Genomic DNA, 22,965 nt, shown 5'->3' on the forward strand with positions numbered 1-22,965 from the left:
AGATTGTAAAAGCATAAGTCTGTGTGGTATGTTTAATGGGGAGAAAATGATGGAAAACTTGTTTAAGATGGTTTGGTCATATACAAAATTTATGAAAGAAATGGCAATACGCCCGTGATCAAGGTGAATTGGGTGTTCACAAATTTTTAAAAACTTTTCATCACAAAACAAAGTGTAAATAAGTGTGTGTTTGAGCAAATCCAAGATCAAAAACTTGTTTCACAGAATGCTTGAACAATTTTCACAATAAAATTAAAGAGTGTGAAAGAAGTTTGGATTCCCAGGAGGAATCCTTGAGGATGAAACAGTATACACTTAAAATTTAATTTAGAGAACAATAAAACAGAACACAATTTAAAGATGCTTTATTAGCTCTATCCTTTAGTAGAAAATAGTTAAAGCTCACATTATATTTCAGCAATTTTTAATCACTCAAGCTTTTTGAAGCAAGTTTGAGGTGTTTTACTTGCATATAGCAAATCGAAAAGTATGGCTGTTAGAAATAAATTACTAGCCATTTATGATGGTTGAGACTTCTCTTAATCATTAGTACTACCTTCGATTCTTAATATAAGACTCAATTGACTTATTTAAAAAGATTAAGAAAGTTGATACGTTATCTTAAATATTTATATTTATCATTTTTTCATACTAATTTGCCACTTATATAAATTGATATATAATATAATGGTACATGTAAGTGTTTTAGAGGGATCATGTAACCTATGCTATAATTAAATAATTTAGTAATTTTTTTAATTTTTTTAAATTAGTCAACTACATTTTATATTAAACATCAAAAATACTATGTCAAATGTATGTCTGAGTTTTTTTTGAGAATTAATAAAATGGACTCTCGTTTTGTCACAAAAAAAAAGTGTGACTGTTAATGCATTAAAACTGAAACACAAAATGTTTCCTTTGTTAAACAATCAGTGGACACGATAGATAGGTAGTGTGATTGAGATGCTAATTAATATTGCTTCACAGAAGTAAAACTTATTGGTCTCGTATAAAACCCATTAACATGCTAAATAGCTTAGTTGATGCATTAGAAGAAAGAAAGATGGTAGAAGAAATCAAGTTTCTAGAATTTAAATGAAAAGTTAACTAGAAGATTTGATGCGTCAAAATCAGTTTAAAGTTTTTTCTTCTTCTTTTTTTTAACCTTGAAATCAGTTTAAAGTTAAAACCAAGTTGTTCAACAATCTCTTGTTAATGCATAAGCTAGTATTGGTTAACACGTTAAGCACATTGAAACACAAAATTTGGTTTTCACCACATGATCGATGACGCGTAAGGGATGGGGAGTTAATGTGTTAAATAGAAGTTCGCATAAACTTGTACTCTTTCAATTCTTAATATAAGATATAATTGAGGAGTTGATGTTGATACTATATGTAACACCTATTTCATATGTTTATTGACTTTTTTATCAAATTATATGTAACACCTATTTCATATGTTTATTATTTTTTTTATCAAATTAACCCTATTAATATTTTCTCAAAAATAATCAAATAAGAGAGGGAATGAGAAAATTAAAAGATGTTTAAGGTGTTTTAGTAAAAATATATTATATTAACTAATTTAACTAATATCCTTAATTTACTTAAATTAGTTAATTAAGTCTTATATTAAAAATTGGAGGAGTATCTATTAATTAACGTGAGTGTTTAAATAGATGATAAAAAGTGAAAATCAAGTTGTTTAACACATGGTTAACACGCTAATCACAAGAGATTAATGCGTTAAAGTGAACACAGATACAACTATTTAAATGAAAAGCTTTGAGGTTAACATGTTAGAAATTGATTTTGACACATTAAGGATAGAATAAATTGAAAAGCACGCAAGCTAAGCTGGATGTTTCCTCAATTATATGAGTTTTTCCTTTTCTTGTTGGATGATTTTCCTTTTTTGGGTTTTTCACATTAATTCTGAGCAATGGCTTTTAATTAGATGAACATTTGCGGTTAATTATTGCCCTCAAATATACCCGCAAAATACTTGTTTTGATTCATGGCATAAACCCAGGCTTTATTGGACCCAAGAGGATGAGAATAGATACATAACCTTCTCAAAAAATGTGTGTGTGTGTGTGTGTGTTTTTGGGGGGGGGGGGATTTTGCCTATTAAAGGCTGAGATTTTTTTAACAGATTTAAACTGATTAAAAAAGATTTAAATTGAACATAAGGTAGGATCAAAGAAGAAATCTCTTGGCTACAAATTGTAGGATTAAAATTGATCAGAATCAAAATCTGAAACTGGAATACCTGAGACCCAAAAGAGAAAAGGAAAAAAAAAAAAAAAAACTGGTCTTTGGCCACAGCCTACAAGGTAGGATCGTGAAGAAGTCTCGTAGTTTAATTTCGTCCACAAGATCCATTAATTGGTCAAAACAAGACAAGTGGCTGTGTGTGTGAGAGAAAGAGAGGCTTCCTTGTGTATATATATGAACTCAATCTTCATATTTTTCACAATCTCATCATTAACGTTTCTTAATCTTTCTTAATTCTTTCTCAAGCTCATATCACATAGTTCATACATTTTCTCAAGAAAATGGACTCCAACAAGGCAAGCTACAATGCCGGACAGGCCAAGGGTCAGGCTGAGGTAGCTTCATCCATATTCGTTTTAATTTCTTTCATAATAACTAATCTATCTATTACGTACCCTTCAATAAGTTTTTAAGTTTTAATTAATTACGGTATTAATTAATAATTAATCATGTTTTGTGTGCGAATAATTTAAACGATGCAGGAAAAGGCAAGCAGCATGATGGATAAGGCTAGCAATGCAGCACAATCTGCAAAAGAATCCATGCAAGAGGTATTACATACTCTCTGGTTGAACTTAATCAATTATTTATATAATAAATATGTGTGTGATTTGGAATATATAGATAATAAGATTAATTTTATATATATATATATATATATATATTATGATGGTGTGTTTGTGTATGTTATATAGGGAGGTCAACAATTACAGGCAAAGGCACAGGGAGCTGTTGATGCAGTGAAGGATGCAACTGGCACCAACAAGTGAAGAGCTAACATCATTAATGGATGAAATGGATGAATAATTAATGATGTTCTTTGTCTTTTGATTAATTGTTTTCCTTTAAACTCTTCTTCTTATACGCAACATCTTTTTTGATTACTTGTAATTTCGTTATTTTTTCTCATAATCATAATCAAATAGTCTTTATTTTAATTTTGAGTTGAATGACTAAAATGTCATATCCAAGATCCATTATAAGTACATGCGTATTGTTGTCAAACTTGTGATAATGCTTTTGCGTTTTTAACATTTAAAATCATGTTGAATTGTTCTTAAACTCGTGTTAATTATAAATTTGGTTGAATTCATGGGCCATAAGTAATTTTTATGATAATTGCAAGAATTGTTTCAATACATATGATTAATAAAAATATTTTAGGAAAGACAATACCTATTTATTATAAATAATTAACTTAATTTATTTTTTAATATTTACAAAATAATTATCTAACTCTTATATTTAGGATTGGAGATAGTATTAGATATGACTGGTTAACGCATTAAGCATGTTTTAATACTGTGCTTGTAAAATTGACAATTTTACATCAAATAAACAAAACAACAAATTTTATGGAAAAGTGTCTTAAAAATTGCTCATATAAATGACTAATATGTTTATATAATTTTGAAACATCACTTGCCTTTTAAAGGTATTTAAGAAAAATAGTAGAATATTTAATTTCCTTTTTTCATTTGTAAAAATAGTTTTAAATTAATGATGATAAAATGAATCATTTTAATTAATTTACCAATAACAAATAATTCCTCAATAAAAAAAAGTATAAGAAAGCATATAAAGAATAAAAAATTAGCATGAAATTTAAAAAGGCATTATATTGCCATCTTACAACTCTATTTCCTTTCTAATAATGCTTTGATTTCTCTCATATTCGAATATGAAGGGCAATCCTTCAAAATTCAAATGATGGAATAATAAAATTTACCCAATAAATATATATATATATATATATATATTGTTGTAACTCATATACTCCTCCGGTCCTCAATATAGGACCTAATTATGGAGTTGATTTGGTCTTAAATATAAGACCTATTTCTTATATTTATCAGTTTTTTTCAAATCACCCTTATTGATACTCTCTCACTCATAATCAAGTATGAGAATGAGGGAGGATATAATAAAAATGATTAAGGTATTTTAAAAAAAACATATTATATTTATTATAGTTAACTAACTTACCTAACTTCTTTAATATAATCAAATTAGTTAAATAGATCTTGTATTAAAAACTAGAATACCTATTATATTTTTTATAAAGAGTTTGAACTCACAATTTCACACCTAGAGTCTTAAGAAAAGCGCTCGAGGAGGAGAAATTTATCTCCCTGCTACGGAAAAAATTAATGTCAACTTTTATATCGCGACTCTTGGCATGAAACCAAACAGCATTGTTTTGCTAGTCAAATCACCAAATTCTTTTTAGTTAAAAAAAGGAAATAAACAAAAAACGTGTGTATGCAGGAATTAGAATTTTTACCCATAACCAAAATTCATTAGTGTATTTTATAATTATATAGTATATATAATAAAAATTAAATATGCATTTTGACTAATAGAAAATTATCAGATCATTTAACAAAGGATAAATTATTAAAAGCAAAACACATATTCACGAATAATATCAATCCACATGTAAGTTTTGTTGTCGTAAAATGAATAAAGTTCATGGTTCCTAATTAAAAATAAATAACATTTATATTAAAAAAAATTAAAACACTACGTCTTTGGTAAAGGGCTAGTCACGGACGCTTTTCACTATGGTATGGATGTGGATAATCTTTTTTTTTAGCTGATGGATGTGGATAATCTAATAATAAAAAAAACTAACAACATGAACAATATTATTACTAAATACTCATTTGAAAATACATAATACTACCTCAAGTCCTTAATATAAGAACTAGTTAACTAATTTGAATAAATTAATAAAACTAATTAAGTTAGTTATTTGTAATAAATATGGGTTGTATTTTCTAAAATATCTTTATTGATTAAGTGTATTGGCTACAACTACTATTATTACAAGGACTATATTGAAAAAAATGAATAAATATAAGAAATAAAATATATTGGAGTCTTATATTTAGGAACAAAATAAAAATTAAACAAACTATTATATCACGGACCGGACATAGTATTATTCAGCATAAAATAATTCAAAATAAATTAAGAACGAAAAACTTAACTAATTATTGTATAATTATATATATATAGCCAAGAATGAAATTTCTCCCAATCAGAAGTATAATATACAACGTAACAATACATTTAACACACAGTGGTTAGAGAGTGTGTGTAGAATGAGATAGAAGTTATTGAGTTCAAAACCTTCTTAATACACACACACACACCCAACACATGAACTATTTGTTATTTACACATAATTCTTACGAATATAATGCAAAATGTCACTTAAAATTAACTTGATATAGTTAAAATCACCGTCAAATCTAATTGGAATTTCCAAATTTATGAGTTAGTATTTCCAGTTTCTTTAGGTTTATTAGTTTTTTCCCCCGCATATTGATAGTTTAGCAGTTAGTTTTTTTCACAATCAGAAAATATTTTCTATTTAATCATGATACTTTTTAAAATATATTGAGTTTTATTCTTAGTGAAAGTATATTTTTTTCGAGCCAAAAAATATATTTTTTCCTAATTAACTTTTAGATTTGCAACCAAAAGAATTTTCTAACAAATCCATTGCAACTTTTCTAACTTGGACATATTTCAATTTTCATAAAAATGAAAAACAAGAAAATATTATTATAGGCTTGGTTAAATTACCAAATATGGAGTGTGTGGTGGAGACTATGCTACTAGCTAGCAATTATTAATTAATTAAGTAACTTCAAATGTTGTGGTCAAATTAAAGATAGATCATCTAAATTAATTACTTAATAGCTTTCCTAAAAATGAGCATCATCACAAATATGGCCTTAAAAGTAGATGACAATCCGCAATTAATGCTCCCATACATAATACACTCTCTATATAAATAATTGCCTCATCCTCAACATTCATATCACCATTCAAAGCTTAATCACTCTCTAATCTTCTAATTATCCTCTTCATATAATTCTTCTGTCTTCTCTTTTTTCAATATTTTACCAAACAAAATGGACTCCACTAACAAGATGAGCTACAACGCTGGCCAAGCCCAAGGCCAAGCTCAGGTATACGCATTGTTAATTTCTCTCCATTATGAGTAGTATGTTTATTAGGAAGAATTATCAAGAAATCCTAAAGAAGAAATTTAATTAAGGATAAGGAATTACTTTGAACCTATTATCATTTCTTATTCTGAAACTTATCATTACTTACTTTTTACTTGTCGGTAAACTTTAGGGTAATTAAATCCCATTCTTGAGACCTGATTATAATTCTTCTTTTTTTTTATCAATGATTAGTCTCCATGTGATCATCTGCCCAAAGGCATTAAGCACTTTCCTTAAATATATCTTAGATATAAGATTGCGAGTTCGACTCTTTTATGAATATGATGAGTGCGCATGAGTTTCTTCCGATGGTGAAGGATGACAAAAAGAAAAGATCTGCGTGTGATCAATTTCATCAGTTAGATTATTATTAGTTACCAAAATTAAATGGTGGGTTATATTATGCAGGAAAAGGCTGGTTCCATGATGGAGAAGGCTAGCAATGCTGCTCAGTCGGCTAAGGAATCAATTCAAGAGGTTTATATCTAATCTCTGATTTCTTTTCTTTTCTTTTTGGGATTAACATATGATTTCTCAATTGTTTTTATAATATTATTAATCTCCTAATTAACACTTTCAATTAATTATGACTTAACGGTTTTTTTTCCCGTAAATATGAAGGCTGGTCAGCAGATGATGGCCAAGGCACAGGATGCGGCTGATGCAGTGAAGGATGCTACTGGGATGAACAAGAGCAACTAATTAATTATTTCATTAATTAGTTAATTAAAGAGGGATTAAAGTTAATTAATCCTCTTGATCAGTTTGGTTTTTCCTAATTTGTTTCTGATTTTGAGTTTCATAATATATAGGGCATTATATGTAATTTTGATGCTCTAGTTTTGTTTTTTCTTTTTAGTTTGTTTAGTACCTCTTCTTGTTTAGGAAGAGAGCTTCATATTATTAATTGGACTCATTTTTCCTCTTCAACTCTTCGTTTCTTTTATTTTTTCATTCTTATAATTAAAGTGAAATTAAATATATTTAGGGCTAATTTAGTTATTTAAGTATGAAATTAAATAATAAATATATGAATATTATATATATATATAATTTTTTCGTCCTTTCTTTCGATTTTTTTTTATGCCAAATTATATTTCCGAATTTCGAAAATTTATTAATAAAAAATATCTCAGAACTTATAAAAAAATAAAATAAAATCTCCCATATGTGGAAAAGATCAAAGATAATACAAGCACATAAATAAACAACGAATATTTTCCAAAATTTTAAGAGAATCAAATTCAAAGAATTCTAAAATAAAAATATTTCATATATTTAGTTAAAATATATTTTTTCTCATAAATTATGTGAGAGTTTAGGTTTAAGATCTTAAGCTTGAGTTTATTATATTTAAATTAAAAGTACGAAAGATACAAAAATAATTCCTACATCCAATATACCGATCGAAGTTAAATTAAAATATTAAATATAAACAACAAAAAAATCATCAAATTCTATCATCTTCTTGTATAACTGAAATCAAATTTATCTGTACTGTCATATCACTGACAAATGTGTTTTCTGTTTTGTGAAAAAGCTTGAATTAATGAGGATACAATTACGACAGGTTATTCCAGAGTTTGGATCTAACAAGTTCAGAAGTTTTTAATGCAACTGGAGATGATTAATAGTTTTTGAAAGACTCTTTTTATGTTAAAACTAGACGTATATCCTAAAAATGTATTTTAATTTTCATGTATTTGTTTTTGGATTCTATGAAGTTGGGTTCAAATTTACCTTTGCTCAAATTAGAAAAAGAAACAATAAACCAACGTAATTGAGTCTAACAGGAGGATTACTCTATCACAGTGTGGTTAACCAAGATTCAAATCTTCGTTAAGAGAAGTATTCATATTTAGTACCTAACAGTAGCTCAAACATTAGATTCTATGAAGTTGGGTTCAAATTTAACTTTAATCAAATTAGAAAAAGAAACTACAAACCAACATAATTAAGTCTAACAAAAGAATTACTCTATTACACGGTGGTTAACCAAAGTTCAAATCTTCGTTAGGAGAGGTACTCATATTTAGTACCAAACATTATCTTGAGTGTAATTATCTCCAATTAAACACTATTCCATCTACTAAAACTTATCAATTGTGTTGGGTTTGAAGGGAGGGCCGGGGAGGGCTTTAATGTTACTTATTTGGTTTAATTAGAGAGGAAGGGAAGACATATCTAATAATCTTTTGTTTGGCTCAAGAGGAAAAGAGAAGGGAGCTAATAACTAATTTACCATTTTATATATATACTCCTCCGATCCTTATTATAAAACCCCATTTGACTTTTTATTTGATCCTAATTATAAGACCCCAATTCATTTTGTCTCTTATATTTATGCATTTTTTCCAAGATAATCCTTCTAATAATGATAGTTTTTGCCAATATACTTAATTAGCAAGGATATTTTAGGAATGACAACATTTATTTATTATAAATAACCAACTTAACTTACTTCCTTAATCTCTTCAAATAAGTCAATTGGGTCTTATAATTAGGACTGGAGGAGTATATATATATATATATTTAGTAGCTTATATATTTTTCCTTCTATGTTATATAGATTAATGCACCTTAATTGCCAATAAGTTATCGGTTAAGATAGTGAGTGGTCACACCTCCGTAAGAAGGAAAACATAAGTTTGAATAATGTAAAACATACTTATTGTGATGGATTTAACCATACCACTTTCAACTCAATATAGATTAGTCTTAAGTCCAAAGTGATTTGGAGAGATTCTGAGTTTATACTGAAAAATGCATCTTAATTTAAATCGTATAATTTATAAAAATTCACTCTCATTTCAACATATTAATACATGCATTAAAAACTAATATAATGGATTGGAAAAATCACAAAAAAAGACTGCCAAATTTTTTTAAAAAATTACAAATAAGTACTTATAACAATATTAGTATGGGTTTTAACAACAACAATATAAGTTTTGATAACAATTTTTGTGAATGGATCCCTGTATATAATTTTTAAATTTCTAGAGTTGTTTTTTATGATTTTCCCTAATGGATTTTCCTTTATTTATAATTGATATAATACTATATTTTTAAAAAATCAATTTAACAAGTTTTATCGTAGAAGAGTAAAACATCCTTAACTTCACATCCATATATAATAAATTCATATCCATCATCTCCACGTTGAGCAGCATACATTAGTTTTAGTTATGTAAATGAAATACTACTTTCTTTTGTATCAAAATTATCCATCCACTCATCCAATACAGTAAAGTGTTACAAATATTTCCCAAATAATCATGTAAAAATTTTTAAAGACTGAGTTGAATTTTATCTGGTTTTAAGAAATAGAATATTAATTTTCTAAATTTTATATCTTAAATTTTTGTTAAAGCATAGGTATCCTTATATTAGAAGTTAAATTTGGTTATCTATAGAAATTTATCAATCACCAATCATTTTGGTTGGCGAAAAGTAATTCATATGTGTTATAGGCCCAATTATCCTTTGATGCGAAAGAGGAAGCTTGATTGGGCCCAATAGTCAATTTGGCCCACTATGAATCTTCATTTCAAAGGCAAAATTAAAAAAAAAAAAAATCTAAATCTTGCAAAATTGCAAAACCCTACTCCTCCACCTTGCCCCTTCTCATTTCGCTCTAATCCAGTACCTTCTCATTTCTTTCCGAAGTTTAGCCTCAAATCTTGATCTCACTGATGAAGAATCAATGGCGTGTTCTTCTTCTTCGCGCTCAGCATCGCGCTGGCATTTACGCTTCCAATCATTTCTCGCAACCTCAGTTTCAGGTACACCTCAATCCAAATTTACAGTCACTTCGATCTATCACTTCACTCCTGCATTCCCACTCTCTTCAAAACCAAGCTTCCTTACGCTCTACTGGTTTACTTGATTTCTTAAACCCCATAAACACCACCACTCGTTGTTTCTCTTCTGAGACTGCACTTGAGCAGAATGAATCGGATCACGTTGTTCTTGTTGCCGATATATTCTCGAAACCCAGGACCTGTGATGACATTAAGAAAGAAATTGAATTGAATAATATTGCGATTAACCATGATATGGTGCTTAAGCTTTTATGGAAGCTAGGTTCTAGCCCTGACGTTGCTAGGAGGCTTTTTGACTGGGTTTTGGAGAGTGATTGTGAGAGGTTGAGCTCGAAATCCTATAACATGATGTTATCTATTTTGGGAACCAATGGTCTCGTCAATGAGTTCTGGGACATGGTAGCTGTTATGAAGAAAAAGGGTTATGGGGTATCAAAAGGTGTACGCGATAAAGTCTTGAAAAGCTTTGAAGAGAGTGGAAGGAATGGTGATATTGAGAAGTTGAAAGCTTTGTTTGCGTCAGGTTCTATTGATAATTCAGCTGAGAAGATGTGCTCAAAGATCAGTAAAATTGTGAGGCATGACGTCTGGAGTGATGACGTTGAAAAGAACATCTTGGACTTGAGTATTGCGTTCTCTAGTGATATGATTACTTCAATTTTGGATAATCTTGGTACTGATCCAAATAAAGCGCTGATATTTTTCTTGTGGCTAGAGGAGAGTGGGCAGTTTAAACATGATGGCTGCACCTATAATGCAATGGCCAGGGTGCTAGGAAGGGAAGATTCAATTGATAGGTTTTGGAAACTCGTTCATGAAATGAGGAACAAAGGGCATGAAATGCAATCAGAAACATATGTTAAGGTTTTAGGACGGTTTTGTAAACGGAAGATGATTAAGGATGCTGTTGAACTGTATGAATTTGCTATGGCTGGGGCACATAAACCTTCACCCCAATGCTGTACCTTTCTATTGAAGAAAATTGCGGTCAGTAAGCAGTTTGATATGACTTTGCTTTCGAGGGTTGTGAAGGTTTTTACTGGAAGTGGGAATGTGTTGACAAGTTCTACTGTTGATTCTGTGTTGAAGTCTTTGACTACTGTTGGCAGGTCTTGGGAGTGCAACAAGGTTTTGAAAGCACTGGAGGATGGTGGGGTCGCGGCTACTGGTGATATACAGAGTAAAATTGCTTTTCTGCTTAGTGCTTCTGGTAACGAGGAAGAAGCTTCAGAATTTATCAATAACATTGAAGCGTCTGGGTCTAATCTGGATCACAAGGCATGGGAATCCTTAATTGAGGGGCACTGTCGTGCTGGGAACCTTGATAAAGCTTATCATTCTTTTCAAAAGATGGTTGAGAAAGAAGGTGTCACTTCTGCAAACCATGGTTTCGATTTGTTAATGAATGCATATTGCCAAGAGAACAGGGCTATTGATGCATGCAAGATCCTCATCCAATTGGTGAGGGAACAACAGTTAGAGCCCTGGCATTCTACCTACAAGTCTCTAATAACGAAGCTACTGGTTCAGGGAGGATTTTCGGATGCCATAAACATTTTGGGTTTAATGAGAAGTCATGTTTTCCCACCTTTTATTGATCCATTTATTGAACATGTATCAAAGGGTGGAACCGGAGCTGATGCTGTTATGTTTCTCAGGGGGATGACTTCCAAGAGGTTTCCATCTACATCGGTTTTTCTCCGTATGTTTGATGCCTTTTCCAAGCAAGGAAAGCACGACGAAGCTCACAACCTCCTCTCCAAATGTCCACGCTACATTCGTAACAATGCTGATGTCTTGAATTTCTTTTGTTCCATGAAGCCTAAAGAAGGTAACACTTCTGGTATATTGGCTTCTTAAGCCTGTAGGGATGTATCTCATATTGTACCCTTTTGGAGAAGGCAATTGGAAAAATTTTGAGTATTTATTCTTTAGCCCTTGATCTGAAATCATTGATTTGTGGGATTTAGATATAACAAATAACCAAAAGTTCTCACATTACTAGGCTTCCCTCTGCAATTTGTATTTCATCTGTATTACGTCATAATTCCATCATCTTGAGGGCATTTTTTTTTCATCTTTGCTTATTGAGATATACTATATCTGAAGCTTTTAATCTATCAGGTTGAGTTTCATTATCTTCTATCCCTTCTTTGCTTCATTGTGTTCTCAAAAATCCTATGTCTCTTCTTGGCCTTCGCAAACATGATTTTCTCACCTGTTTGGGTAACTTGAGAACTCTTAAAGGAAAATATTACATAAGTTGATGTCATGCATAATAAATGGGCTAACTTATTTTATTTTATTTTTGTTTTATGTCTTGTACGATGAGTTGATGGAGTTGCCAAGCGTAGAAGTACTACTATTACATCGAAAAGTTTTAGAAAATTAAGAAGACGGTTTATGGAAATATAAAATGGAAGAGTTTTGTATAATGAATGGTGTCATAAAGCAAGTTTTGCTAAAAGGTTTATATAGGTTTCTTTCCCCCCTGTTATTGTTAATAAAAGGTTTACATATGTATATGTATTTGATATTGTCAACATTTTTATACTGGTTCTGACAAGGATGATATCATTTTATGACAATTTTTATTTGTCGAGTGAAATATGAATTACTTAAATACCAAAAAAAAAAAAAAGAAATAATAATGCACCCAGCGCTCAGAATGGTTTAAACGAACATTGTTGTAAAATAACAACGGTTCAAAAAGCATATTTATCTTTTGGACGGTGGGGGGCCTGGGAGGGGGCCCCGGGCTCCGGGTCTCGTGGATGGGCTTGATTAGACCCAATCAACAAAGTTAAAAAACAGAATGGCCTGCTAAAGATGTGGTTCCTCCAGGCTAAGATCTTGCTTAATTTATAGCCAGTGCAAGATCAAGTTTTCTTTGTCCTTAACTAATTTTGTCTCTTATGGAAAAGAACGGAAGGAGTAGTTGTCAAGTGATGAAGGCAAGATTTTTCCTAATGACTGGTTATCAGTCATAACAAAATAGGTAGTTATGGTTTGAGTCTTGGATATGCAACTAGGTTGATTTGATTAATTAAAGTTGAAAAAAAATAGTTTTTTTTATTCTTATAATTTTGACTCAATGATAAATCAGTTCTTAAACATCAATTGCATGACTTGGGATGATCTATTTTCTTATTAGTGCTTTGGTGTTCAAAATGAAAAAAAAAAAATTTGGGGGGGGGGGAGAGATGGCTGAACAAGAAGTAGACGTAAGAAATGCGTACATGAGAAAAAGCCAAACTCAAGTATTAATTAAAACAAAGTCCAAAAACATCTTAAAACATAATAGAAGTGACAGTAATAATTTAACTATATTTTACATGCTTAGTTGGTTTCACTACTAAACAAAAAATAGCTTGGAATTATCATGTGGTCTTTTTGCTTTTGGACGTAATGGATACAGACATCGATGCACCGAGAACCCAACTTGGTCTTTCATTGTTAAAAACATTTGTTCTTTCTGTGAGATAATAATCAGGAAAAATTGGTCAAGGGCCCCATATTAAAAAATTAATTGCTTAAAGGTGCTTAAGAAAATTGGTCAAGGGCCCCATACTAAAAAAATTAATTGCTTAAAGGTGCTTAAGATTCCAGGCTCTTAAACAGATGCAACTTTTTCACTTGCATTGAACATATCTTCAGTTATTTGAAAATGTCTTCCGTTTTGCATATAATGGAAGCCTTGAAGATAAGCTGTACGTAGCTGGAGAAAAGTTGCACTTGCTAAAGATATGATGCACCTAAGTCCCTAAACAAATTTTAGGTACCTTGTTAATAACAATGCTCAACAATATATGTTATATATATATATATATATATATATATATTGATATATACGTGCTTCACCATTTTGAAGCCCATTCTTGGGGCTGAGTGGGAGGTGAAGGAGACTTGTCAATGAACAAAGGTCCCGTTTGGTAGGGAGCATTGAAAATGAGGGATTGGGATTGGGATTGCAATTGAAAAAAATCATTAAAATAATACTTAGCATGAGTAATTGTTTGTTATATGGGATTAGACAAACTCATAAAGGTGGGATTGGAGAATACCACTTCCCCCTATGGTATTCTCCAATCCCACATACATGGTTTTGGCTAATCCCATATATCAAACAATTTCTTATACTAAACACTCTCTTAATAGATTTTTTCAATTATAATCTCAATCCCAATCCCTCATTTTCAATGCTCCCTACCAAACGTAACCAAAGAGTAACGAGGAATATTAATTATACATAAAAACATATATATACAGATATAATTGAGTTATATATATAGATATATATCTATCTCTGGAAATTCTTGGCAATATTCCTGAACATTATATGATGTTACATCAAAATAATGTGTTGTCGTGAGTTATATAAATCACAGGTGGTGGAAGAGCTGGTTGGAGGCTTGTGCAGAAGTAGGGACCTCTGGTTTTAAGCAGAAAGGAAATATGAAGGACAGGCTAAGTTCTTACACATAATGAGACAAATATGTATGAGCTAGCAATCATCTCGTGATGATTAATTAGGGACTACATTAGATTTGATTGGCATCTCTGTTTTTGGCTTAATATCCAAACGCAAAAGTACAACAATGCCAATAAATATTACTGAGGGCCATTTTTTTGTTTTATATAATTAAATACTCCTCCGGTCCTTAATATAGGACTCAATTCTTGAGTTGGTTTTAGTCTTAAATATAAGACTCATTTCTTATATTTATTAATTTTCTCTAAATTACCCCTATGGATACTCTCTCAACCATAATCAAGTAGAAGAAGGAGAGGAGGTGTTAAAAAAATGATTATTGTATTTTAGGAAAAATGTGTCACTTTTCTTATAATTAACTAACTTACCTAACTTTTTTAATCTAATCAAATTAGTTAAATAAATCTTATATTAAGGACCGGAGGAGTATATACATGCGCATAAACATATTGACGGCAGACTTAAGTTTTGGATCTTATCCAGACATAACAGGCAGCGTTGCCATTAGAATAATAACTTACCGAGAGCCATATACACACATAGAGATTGAATTGAGGCATGATAATAATATGTTCACATACTAGTAAGTTTAATATGAAGGAAGAATTGCAATAAGATCTTACAAAAGGAATATATTCACAGAAAAGGTCCTATAATAAGTAAGCAACTCAACAATTTTTAAAATAGAAAATAATAACCGGTCTTAATTGGTCACTTGTCATTAAAATTTTTTAGTTATTAGTTTTTTTTTCTTAGACACCTCACTGTAATTCTTTCTAATATAGTCTTGATTTAATCTATAGAATTTGATTCAATACAATAATCTTTGTAATTTATTGAGTTAAAGGAATTATAGGGAGCAAGCTGTACGAAATTTGAGAACTATATTAAATTGGTGATGAAGGTTCAGGGACCAAATTATATTTTTCTTTTCATTTTAACCTAAAACCTCAATGAAGTGAGTTTATGAATTCTTCCACACACACACACACACGCAATATAGTTCAATTTTGTCAGATGTGCTTGTCCCTTTGGCTTTTGTAATTAAATTAGTAGCTTGACCCTTAAAAAGATGAAGCCTGAATAATAGTGAAAATAATACAATATCATTTTTAAGTTTTATACGCTTGTGAAGAACTAATCGAGTGACTATTGATTTGAAATTTTGAATGATAAAGGGGTTTTTAAATAAAATATCAAGTTCAAATATCTTAAATAAATTTATCCTTTGAGCTTATTAATGGAAACCCAATACAATTTTTGAAGACAGAATAATATCTAAAATCTCTTCAATAAATAGAAAAGTAATCATTATGGTTGCCATCTATGATATAATGATTATTTTAATTCACACGAAAAATTAGACAGTATATTTATTGTAATAATTTAGAGAGTATATTTATTGTAATAAAAATATGAAAAGAATGAGAAAAATTACTTAATATTTGAAAATATTTAGTAAATAATGAGTATATCATAACTTTAGGAGATAAGCATCAGGAATCTAAATTCCCAGTGAGTTTTTTAGTCCTATACCTTTACATCTGTCAATTAAAGTAAAAACATATCCGATCCGAGAAATATATTTTCTTAATCTTAGTCGTTCATATTTCATTATCACATCTCCATCTCTTCCACATTTGATTAACACTATTGAAAAGTAGCACTAGAAAACGTATGAGACATTCATTTTTATTTCCACACAGCTATTGTTAACTATAAAATTTAAAGAAGGATTTTCTTTTCCTGGTTATTTTTGCATGCTTATTTTCTTTTTGGGAATTGATAGATTAAGAACATCTAACACAAAACCTAGTATACACGGAGATAACTAATTTACAGATATTAAAAAAATTAGTTAAATTAGTCATTTATATAAAGATTACATTGATTTTTTTTTTTAAGATACCCGCTATAATCATTGGCCTTGAGAAACTATTCCATTAATGAAAACCCCTCCTTTAATATATGTTACATTTGAAGAAAAATTATAAATTTAGGAGGCAAATTTGACTGAAATCTTATATTTAAAATAAAAGCAAATCTTTCAATTAACTCATACATTTAGAAGTGGTCAGATCCTGATAGTGTCACTAAACCAATAAGTGATTGACAAAATTAAGTGATGGGTTTAATGATGTGACAATTTTGCAAGCCTTTGCTTGGAGCCAAAGTTTCAAATTAAAGTTTTCAACGACTGACATGAAAAACATATATATGAAACGACATATAATGTGGAACTTGGGTTAATTACAACCATATCATAGAATGCTCAATCAATATGTATCCTTTGACATTGTTATAAAGTGTCATTAATTGGCTTGGTCTTTATGATACAACCAAACCTCCAAATTATTATTGTCCTAATTCTTATGTTTGTTATAATTTGGAAAAAAAAAGTAATTAGTAATCACTAAAAATTGATACTATACTTGAATCATAGCAAAAATCTATTTCGAATTTCTATGCTGGAAAAGAGTACTCTCATGATTTCAATATTTAATTTTTAATTCCAGTTTGAAATGAACCTTGTTTATGAATGAAATTAAATTCATCTTAAAAAAAAAATAACATGTAGGGAATTGAAAAGAAAATGTTAGCACCATTGATTTATATCTTGTGTTGATAAGGTTTGTTTGACAAGATATTAAAGTCAAATGAGAACAATCTCCTAAGCTAGTGGGATTAAATTTAAAAAAAAAACGTCATACTGATAATTATAGCATTTGATATTTTAAAAGACAAAGACGCTATTAAAAAGTGTCAAGGTAGATTAAAATGCTGCCGTCATTAATTTATGTAATGTAGAGCGTATGCAAACCACCAATATTAATAAGGTGACTTGGGTTGAGTAAAAATGACTTAACATATTTATCCTTATGATTTCATCTAATTTTTAATTAAGTTTTTATAGTTTTTTTTTCATCCTCATAATTTTCTCCATTATAAATGCAGGCCCCTATGCCTAATTTGTTAATTTGTAAGAGAAATAATGATAATAGCTAATAACCCGGCTACCAGTCAGCATGCGCATAGGTTAATTGTCACATAAATTTAAATAAAATTAAAATCAAACAAAGTATATATTCCTCCAATCCTTAATATAAGACTCATTTAACTAATTTGATTAGATTAAGAAAGTTAGGTAAGTTAGTTAATTATAAGCAATATGACACATTTTTTCTAAAACATCATAATCATCTTTCTTAATACCCCATCTCCCTCTTCTAATTAATTATGGTTGAGGAAGTATCCATAGGGATAATTTAGAGAAAATTAATAAATATGAGAAATGGGTATTATATTTAGGACCAAAACTAACTCAATAATTGAGTCTTATATTAAGGACCGAAGGAGTATTATATTTAATGCAAGGAGACAACTATGAGCGCAATACTTTTTCATTTTATGTTGATAATAAATAAATTTTATTTCATCATTTTATTTTTAAAAAAACTCTTTATTTTGTACTTTGTGGTAATCTACGTGTCAATTAATCAACATCCATATAAATCCTAATTAAGAGATGATAAGCATAGATAGTAATGCCTATATATAATTGTGAAAACTATAAATACCCATACCCAATAAAAAGAATAGATTATAAGGATCTAATGAAAAATCATATAAAACTATAAGAACTAACAGTATTATATTTTCTTTCATTAAATAAAATTTTGAGTTTGAATTTTGTGAACTTTGGAAAAAAAAATCACATGATGAAATCTATCCGTCTATCAGTACTTGAATATGATTTAATATAGCTGGTTGGATAATTAAACAAATAAGAATATATATATATATATATATATATAAACAACACTAATAATTGTACTTAATCTTGACTCAAAATAGTATTTGGAACACCAACAAGTTATTGGTTGAGGTGGTAAGTAGTCTCACTCTCATAAGAAAAGAAAGAAAACATAAATTTGAATCTCAAGAAACAAACTTATTGGAAGAGAGGAAAACACTTTGTGCTATAACTCTCAAAAGGAAAAATCGTTGATCAAATAAAAATAGTATCTCAAGCGCATATATTATGTTTATAAATTAGTTACTAAGTTATCAAATACACACTTTTATTATTATTTTTTGGGTAAAGATCAAATATACAATTTTAAGCAAAGACAAAATTATATTACAAAATCATAGGTGTCTTCATATATTATTATTATTATTATTTGTGGATCACATGACAACATACTAACGTTATAACGGTAAAACTTTTAAATGTTCGAATATTTAATATAACATGGTTGGCTATGTATCAAAACTTCAAAACCAGTAAGAAACATTTTAATTCAAAAATGGAGGAAAAAAGAAAGGGAAAGAAGGGGGGGGGGGAAAAAAAGAGAAAGAAAAAGTGAATTTGGATAAGGGAGGGATATAATCATGATGGTTTCACATAGGAGAAGCATGTTAAAGAAGAAATGATCTAAAGGGACCAAAGATTGAATTATTGTGTGGGACGTGCACAAATACACATGCATGATTGGATCCCTTAATATTCATCTTAAAATAAGCACGAGATCCAAATTTTATTCTCTCTTATTCTTGAAATTATTTTTTTTTCTTACAAATGTATGTAGTATCTTGTGCCATCAGAACTATATTTGAGTATGATTAAATTTTGAGTAAAGTAGTGTTCAATACCTTACTATTATTTTCTAATAGAATCCCCAGTACTCTAATTTTATTTATCACGCATGATGTTATTTTTTTGTACATCTAGCATCAATTATCCCTTAATACAAGTTAAAAATAACATATAAGAAAGTGAAACTTAATATAGCATTCTGATGCTATTTAATTTTATTATTCTGATGTTTTATGTAATATAGCATTTTGATGCTATTTTCTGATATGATGTTATTATGTTATTATTATTATTTTTATGTTATTCAACATTCTGATGCTACATATGCTAACATGTTAATGCTAGCCATGAACTCGAGACCTCGTCCAAACATAGCAAGTGCTGAATATATAACTTTACCTTTAAATTTAATACGGTGTATATATTTTTCTTAATTTTTTTCTATCTACAATATCTAATTGTGCTACTTTGCTTAAGTACAAAAGTCATTTGCACTCAACTCAACCATTGTCAATACATTTTTTTTAATTTTAATAGATATACAATGCAGATTAAAATAATTTTCTAACTATTAATTTAGGATAATGATGGTTTAAATTTAACAATAAAAATAATTTTTGTACGATTATCTAATATTTAGTATCATATCAAACAATTGTCTCATTATAATTTATTTCTTCCTATTCACATATAAAGTGAGGGTGTAAGATATATAATAATTGAATATTTGGAATCTTATGAAGACAGAAGTTGAAACACATCAATCTTGGGGGAAAAAAAAGTAAAAGAAGAAAGTGAGGGAAATTGAAGCAAAGGAGGGAGTGGGAAAAAAGAAAAAGTAAGAAATGGGACAAAGAGATGCTCTTTTCTCTCTCAATCAAATAAACTTTATTGAACAAAGTTTGGTGCTTTAATGTCTTTGATCCAATGAACATAAATAAAGTCACTTTAACTTTGCTGTCCAACTTCATCATCTTTTGTCACATTTTGCCGCCCACCTCCACCCCAAATAATTAATGCGCTTCAATTATTTTTCTTTCTTTTCTCTGTGTTTTTTTTAAACTAATCATGTACAAATTTCAGCCTAAAAAACAGTAATTAATTGTTGACTCAAACCAATTTGGTCAATTAGTAGTACTAAGTAAGGGATGGTTTAGCAAAACGAGTTTGATCATTCTTGGGATTTTTCTAAGCATAAAATTAAGTTTTACTATAGACTTCAAATTTTCTATTCCTCTCATAAATATGTAGAGGATGCATTTTTAATTTGGATAATCTTGACTATGTTAAAATATTTGTTTTCTTTTATTCAAAAATTTTATGTCAATTTCAAGTGTTTCTTCTTTTCTTTTTTGAAAAAAATAAAAATTCAAATTCAAATCTCTCCCCCTCACAATATGTAAAGAAATCAGGAGAGATTTGTACTTGGAAAAAAGGTTAGATTAAAAGGATGTATATACTTTGAGTAACCTTGAAATATAATGGGGAAGCTACAAAGTGGATCATGAAATTAATAGGTAGTTAATACATGTTCTAATGTTGGTTGAGGGCAAAAAAAAAAAAAAGCTCTAAAGTTTTGTTGTAGTGTGTGTGTGTCAGCTATTTATCTTATAATACTCCTCCGATCCTTAATATAAAACCTATTTAACTAATTTGATTAGATTAAGAAATTTAGATAAGTTAGTTAATTATAAGAAATGTGACATGTTTTTCCTAAAATACCATAATCATCTTTCTTAATACCCATACAAAAAAACAGGACATTAGTGACGGAAAATTCCGTCGTAATCCCTCACAAATTTCGTCACTAAAATTAGCGACGAAATTTAGTGACGGAAAATTTCCATCACTAAAATTCCGTCCCTAACTTAGAGACGGATTAGTGACAGAATCTTATTCCGTCACTAAATTCTGTCACAAATCTGTCGCTAATTTTGTTTTAAATGATTAGTAATGGAAAAATTCCGTCACTAAATTAGTGAAGGATTAGTGACGGAATTTTATTCTGTCACTACTTAGAGATGGATTAGTGATGGAATAGGATTAGTGACGGAATCCCATTCCATCACTAAATTCTATCACAAGTCCATTGCTAATTTTGTTTTAAATGATTAGTAATGGAAATTAGTGACGGAAAAATTCCATCACTAATTTTTGTCACCAATCCGTCACTAACTCTCATTTTGTGACGGAAATTAGTGATGAAAAAATTCTGTCACTAATTTCTGTTGCAGTTCTGTCACTAATCCGTCACAAAAAAATATAATATAAATATATAATAATCATTTTTTAAACTATTAAAATAAAAATATAATATATCATAATTTTTAAATAATATATTATATAAAAATTAAAAAATACAAATATTATATAAGAAAATAAAAAATATATTTATTATTTTGTTAAATATTTGAATAAAAATATAAATTATTAGAAATTTTTTAATAAAATATAAAAATTAAATTCAAATAAATAATAATATATTAAATTATAAGATATATTAAATTATGTATATAATATTTATTATATATATATTTGTATTTTTTATTAGAAATATTATATATATTTATTTTTGTAAAAGAATTTCGCAGGTACTTCTCAGCTCAACTGGCAAAGACTTTAGTACACATGCAGGAGGTTTTAGGTTCAAACCAACACTTTTTCACAAATTGGCTCAATTTGTGACGTGGCGATGACATGGACAAGGTGATGACGTGGCGGCTCATAATGATGTACATGTGTCGATGACGTGGCTACATAGGAGAGAGGAGGAGTTGAGGTGGCAATGATTCGGCAGCTCATAATGATGGACACGTGGCGATGATGTGGCTGTATATGAGAGAGGAGGAGTTGAGGTGGCATCCAGTGATGGACACGTTGTGATGACGTGGATGAAGAGATGATGTGGCAACATGGGAGAGAGAGAGAAGTTGGTGAGGTGGCAGCCATTGATAACGTGGCGGCTCATAGTGATGGACACGTGGCGATGCTGTGGTATTTTAAATTTACCAAATAAATAAAAATTTAGCGACAGATTAGTGATAGAAATTTCTATCACCAATTTGTGATGGAATGTTCCGTCACAAATCCATCATTATTTTGTGACGGAATTTTTGTGGGATATCCGTTACTAATTAGTGACAGATTAGTGATCAAAAATTTCCGTCACTGATTTCCATCGCTAATCCGTCAGTTAGCGACGAAATTTTGAATTCTGTCACTAATTATTTAGTGACGGTGGAATTAGTGACGAAAAAAATTTCATCGCTAATTCCGTTGCTAACTGAATTCCGTCACTAATATGTCGCTAATCCATCGCTAATTTTGATTAGCGACGGAAATTCTGTCACTAAATTCTGTCGCTAATTTGATTTTTTTTTGTAGTGACCCCCTCCTCCTCTTCTACTTGATTATAGTTGAGGGAATATCCATAAGGATAATTTAGAGAAAATTGACAAATATGAAAAATGGGTCTTATATTTATGATCAAAACCAACTCAATAATTGGGTTCTATATTAAGGATTGGAGGAGTAAATGATTTTACATTTCATAATCTGTATTCTGAGTTAAATAAAAGAATGCCCATGATAAGATATATATCTTTAATCTAAGTATTTGCAGTTATAAAAGCAATTTAAGAGATGTGGGGGGGGGGGGAGATGAATATGAGGAATGCAAGTGTATTAATTTCATAAATATAAAACTTTTATAATTTGTTACATTTGTATTACTTGGTATGAG

General features: G+C 29.5%; 3 protein-coding genes across 3 annotated transcripts; all 3 read left to right on the top strand.

Moving 5' to 3' along the window:
• Window positions 1–2,563: 2,563 nt before the first annotated feature.
• Window positions 2,564–3,052, top strand: LOC114734617 (stress-induced protein KIN2-like). Its single transcript, XM_028922240.1, has 3 exons — window positions 2,564–2,617; window positions 2,765–2,833; window positions 2,978–3,052. Exons 1-3 carry the CDS (start codon window positions 2,564–2,566, stop codon window positions 3,050–3,052), a joined length of 198 nt encoding a protein of 65 aa, XP_028778073.1.
• A 3,156-nt stretch (window positions 3,053–6,208) lies between these two features.
• Window positions 6,209–7,009, top strand: LOC114734615 (stress-induced protein KIN2-like). Its single transcript, XM_028922239.1, has 3 exons — window positions 6,209–6,265; window positions 6,716–6,784; window positions 6,929–7,009. The coding sequence occupies exons 1-3, from the start codon at window positions 6,209–6,211 to the stop codon at window positions 7,007–7,009; spliced, it is 207 nt and encodes a 68-aa protein (XP_028778072.1).
• A 2,993-nt stretch (window positions 7,010–10,002) lies between these two features.
• Window positions 10,003–11,991, top strand: LOC114734639 (pentatricopeptide repeat-containing protein At3g02490, mitochondrial-like). Its single transcript, XM_028922277.1, has one exon. The coding sequence runs from the start codon at window positions 10,003–10,005 to the stop codon at window positions 11,989–11,991; it is 1,989 nt and encodes a 662-aa protein (XP_028778110.1).
• The last annotated feature ends 10,974 nt before the right edge of the window (window positions 11,992–22,965 follow it).

This window comes from Neltuma alba, unplaced genomic scaffold (assembly GCF_004799145.2).
Source record: "Neltuma alba isolate B1F8T4 unplaced genomic scaffold, ASM479914v2 tig00013120_pilon, whole genome shotgun sequence".
Lineage (NCBI taxonomy): Eukaryota > Viridiplantae > Streptophyta > Magnoliopsida > Fabales > Fabaceae > Neltuma > Neltuma alba.

Bases quoted from the DNA above. Each gene is read 5' to 3' on its own strand.
- LOC114734617 (XM_028922240.1), top strand. From the start codon at position 2,564: ATGGACTCCAACAAGGCAAGCTACAATGCCGGACAGGCCAAGGGTCAG. The intron at 2,618-2,764 runs GTAGCTTCATCC...TAAACGATGCAG, and splicing joins AGGCCAAGGGTCAGGCTGAG to GAAAAGGCAAGCAGCATGAT. The intron at 2,834-2,977 runs GTATTACATACT...TATGTTATATAG, and splicing joins CAAAAGAATCCATGCAAGAG to GGAGGTCAACAATTACAGGC.
- LOC114734615 (XM_028922239.1), top strand. From the start codon at position 6,209: ATGGACTCCACTAACAAGATGAGCTACAACGCTGGCCAAGCCCAAGGC. The intron at 6,266-6,715 runs GTATACGCATTG...TATATTATGCAG, and splicing joins AAGCCCAAGGCCAAGCTCAG to GAAAAGGCTGGTTCCATGAT. The intron at 6,785-6,928 runs GTTTATATCTAA...GTAAATATGAAG, and splicing joins CTAAGGAATCAATTCAAGAG to GCTGGTCAGCAGATGATGGC.
- LOC114734639 (XM_028922277.1), top strand. From the start codon at position 10,003: ATGAAGAATCAATGGCGTGTTCTTCTTCTTCGCGCTCAGCATCGCGCT.